Source organism: Primulina tabacum, chromosome 9, assembly GCF_025594145.1.
Source record: "Primulina tabacum isolate GXHZ01 chromosome 9, ASM2559414v2, whole genome shotgun sequence".
NCBI classification, from domain to species: Eukaryota; Viridiplantae; Streptophyta; class Magnoliopsida; order Lamiales; family Gesneriaceae; genus Primulina; species Primulina tabacum.
The window spans coordinates 18,994,446-18,998,465 of NC_134558.1; the positions used below are offsets into that span (position 1 = coordinate 18,994,446).

General features: G+C 34.9%; 1 protein-coding gene across 1 annotated transcript; it reads left to right on the forward strand.

Moving 5' to 3' along the window:
* Positions 1-362: 362 nt before the first annotated feature.
* Positions 363-1,859, forward strand: LOC142556814 (zinc finger BED domain-containing protein DAYSLEEPER-like). The gene is made up of 2 exons (XM_075668308.1): positions 363-1,233; positions 1,373-1,859. The coding sequence occupies exons 1-2, from the start codon at positions 615-617 to the stop codon at positions 1,447-1,449; spliced, it is 696 nt and encodes a 231-aa protein (XP_075524423.1). The 5' UTR covers positions 363-614; the 3' UTR covers positions 1,450-1,859.
* The last annotated feature ends 2,161 nt before the right edge of the window (positions 1,860-4,020 follow it).

Sequence of the window (4,020 nt, forward strand, 5' to 3'; positions counted from 1 at the left end):
TGCCTTCATAAGAAATCAAGATATTAAGAACAATATAATGCCATTACTTCAGAGAAAATTAATGAAAATCAATTACCAAAAAAATTAGATTTGAATATAAATTAAAGTGTTATTATTAATAATGATATCAATTTGATATATAGTTTCAGATTACCTTCTTAATGATGCTACATATTCTTGCCTAGTCATGTGCTTCATTTCCTCCACTTTTTTCTCGTAGTTGCTAATCTGAATTAATATTTTGGAGGTAGTAAATTATTATGAGAAATACAAATATTGGAATATTTATATTTAATCCAAACACTTTATAAAGCAATTGGCAATCAAGATCACTTACATGAATTCAACTTATTTGATGTTAGAAACTGCTATATAATACATATATGTGTTCTCAAGGGTTAAATATCGAGAGAGATACTACATAAATGTGCCAACTGATGAAGATTGGGTGAATGCAATTGATATATGTGGGAAACTGAAAACTTTTTATCAAGTGACTGAGATGTTTTCTGGAACACTTTCACCCCACATCTAACTTTTACTTTCCAAAGATTTGTGATATCAAATTAAAGTTAGATGATTGGTTGAAGAGTCCAAATCCAATTATTCGAGGCATGACACAAAAGATGTTGGAAAAATATGATAAATATTGGGATAATTGTCATATTATGATGGGGGTTGCTGCTGTGTTGGATCCTAGATATAAGATGAAGCTTGTTGAATTTTATTTTCCCCTAATTTATGGGGAAAGATCACAATCTAAAGTTGATGAAGTTCGACAGAATTGTTGTGATTTGTTGGTTGATTACCAATCCAGGAGAACAAAATTATTGGGAAATAGTGGTGGTTCAGGGATTGCTGGGACTTCATGTGTTTCTAATATTGATGCATCTGATAGTGATATTTTAGATATGTATGATAAATTCGTGGCTTCAAGTTCAAGCCAAGTTGCGTCAACATCCCTAACCGAGTTGGATATGTATTTGGAAGAAATTGTCTTGCCAAGAACTCAACATTTTGATATTCTTAGTTGGTGGAAGACGAATGAGGTCAAATATCCAAATTTACAGAAAATGGCAAAGGATATTTTAGCTATTCCTGTGTCAACTGTTGCATCTGAATCTGATTTTAGCCATAGTGAAAGAATAGTTGGTCCTCATCGTAGTAGGCTTAATCTAACGACTTTGGAGGCATTGATGTGCTCGCAAAGATGGTTGTGGGGTGAGGTGGAAGGTAAATAAATCATATTTTTATTTTGTTATTGCACTTTCATTTTAATTTTGTTACTGTACATTCTCTCTTTAAATTACATTTTTTACCGTTTTAAATTACAGTTTTATTTTTTCAATATAATTTCTCTTTAATTTTGTAGGTAATTCTTCAAATAGTTTGCCAACTTGTCCAACCATTCTCGATGAAGAGGAAGATGATCCTGAAGAATGTGTCTAAATTATTGCATACTCGCTGATTTTATATTGATCTGTTTAAGTTCTGTTATGACTTATTTTTGGGATGTCAATATTTTTTTTGAAGAGCTAATATCTCTTTTTTAATTAATTATTTATGTCATAAAAATACTTTGTTTTTTATTATTAAGTATGGTTGAAGATATAAATTAGTTTTCTATTGTATTGTATTTAGAAACTTTTTTGTTTCATAATTCAATCATGTGAGAAGAATATTATTGTTTTCATTTTAAAAAAATTCGGGTCTCACGGGTCTCACTGGTCTACCCGGTCCCGGTTCGTATTCTGGGTGGGGCGGGTCCGAAGAATATTTAACCGGGGTGGGGCGGGTAATGGGTCGAAGTTTTCTTCATGGGGCGGATCTTGGGTTTAGCCATACCCGCCCCATTGACATCTCTACCACGAACCATCAACATTTTCTTAGAAAACATAAATGCCCCAAAACATTCATAATTTTCAAGATTAACTTATGATCCATGAGTAGAACATCAGTACTACTAACCCAAAAATCAATATAGTCAAATCATTTCAACCTCTCTTAACGCCCAATAGCCAAAATCTTAATTATGTTCAATTCCTACCACAAAACCAGCATGCATAAAAATCACATAATTTCTCATTTCATGTCGTAACATGCATAAAAAAATTTTTAAAGCATCCAATCTCAAAAAATAACGACAGATAAACATGTACCGTAAAAAGTATATCATGTAAAAATGCAGATGATATCATAAAACTTTCAAAACATTTAAAATCTTTAAACTTACAGACTTGAGGCTTGAAGACTGAGCCGCAGAAGCTGACGGATGGCACAACTCTATACAGGACCCTCGCTCTGATACCAACTGAAACGTCTACTAATTTAAAAAGGTGGAAATATATTTTTTTAAAGCTCACAATTTGAAAATAAACACTTAAATAATTTCCATGCATGCAACCCTACTAAAGAAAAATGCCATTTAAAAATAATCGTAAACATTTGACATTTAAAAATACCGTAGTTTAAAATGATTAAGCTCAATCAAGTATGAAATTGAAAACGTGAACAATTAAAATACTAGCTATCAACAGTATATCAAAACCAGTGTATGAAATAACCATGTCCTCTCATCTCTCCTAAAATCGTGTTGTGCGAAAAAGTGTGGTCCTCGGGCCATACGCACATCCAGGCCTGCCTACTCAGAGTTCGGCATCTCCAGTCCCCTCAATAACCTACTCACCTGCATCATTCACACCTAGTGAGTCTAAAGACTCAACACACATGTATCGTGATAACAAATACATATACATAACAAGCAGCAGTGAAAAATATCGTAATCAACATACATTTCATGTCTGCGGTAAAATTGTATGCATAATCGAGACCTGTCAAAACATGTTAATAATCATAGCACATATCATCATAAAAACATATACGTGTTCATTTTCTTAATTTGAACTCCGTTCGTCAGCTGTGAATTTCGTATTATCATGTCATTCGATGGATCCATCTACGCGTAACCGAGGTACTCGAAGCTTATCGAACCCCTTAAAACATCCCATAACACATTTAAATGTATTTCTTAGACATAAATTCGAGCCCGTTTCAAAACATAATCGATTCGTTTTAAAACTTGAACCGGGGTCCCGGTTTTAATCCGAATCGACTAGAAACTTAACCAAATTTTTCCCAACTTGAACCATAACTTAAACAACTCATTCTAAACCATTTACTAATTAAATTATGTCCTCAAATCCATAATCTTTCGGCCAATACCTATTGTCCCTAATTAAAGTCGCCCCCCCCTTTTTGTGTAATTTATATCCCACACATGGCTCCCACCCTTAAATATTTCGGTCCACCTCCTACTATCCCATGTCCAGCCTTTAAGGCTCACCCTTAAGACCATAATGAACCTTCTAAACTAGGCCAAACCGAAGCATAATGCTGCTGCACAAGCCATACGCAGAAATCGAACAAACCTAGCACATCTCTTGATCAAGCTATACCTCCAAGGACCGATCTTCTCCCTCAACCAAACACCCATGGCTCACTCCTAACATCTTACCAGACTTTACAAGGTCTGAAACATAGCTTGGTTCAAGCCCATTCATGGTCCAACCCTTCCTAACAGCGATCGAACCCATTTCTTCCCCATAACACCAAGTTCTCTTGGTCCACTACAAGACCCGTTCCGGATTCATTTCCACCAGTTAAATAACTCTTAAACCTTCTATAGATCACGTCCATATGATCCATTCCATGACAGCTCCTTCAAACAACATAGATCGATGGTTATATGGTATTAAAATCATGTAATTTCATGTGTTTCAAAGTAAAACATAAGCAGATTGTTAGATCCGTAATATATCATGCAAGATCCTTCAAAACATGTATTATGATATGAATGATGTGAAAGTAAAGGTAGAAGGCGTGCCTTGATGATCTTGTAAACAAAAGCTAGAAAATTACACTTCCGAGGCACGGGGGAAAGCTCTAGCTCGAAGGAAATGGAGGAACCGAATTTCTTGTTGTTGCAACTCACGAGGAGGCTGATGAGTGGAGGGGGTGGGC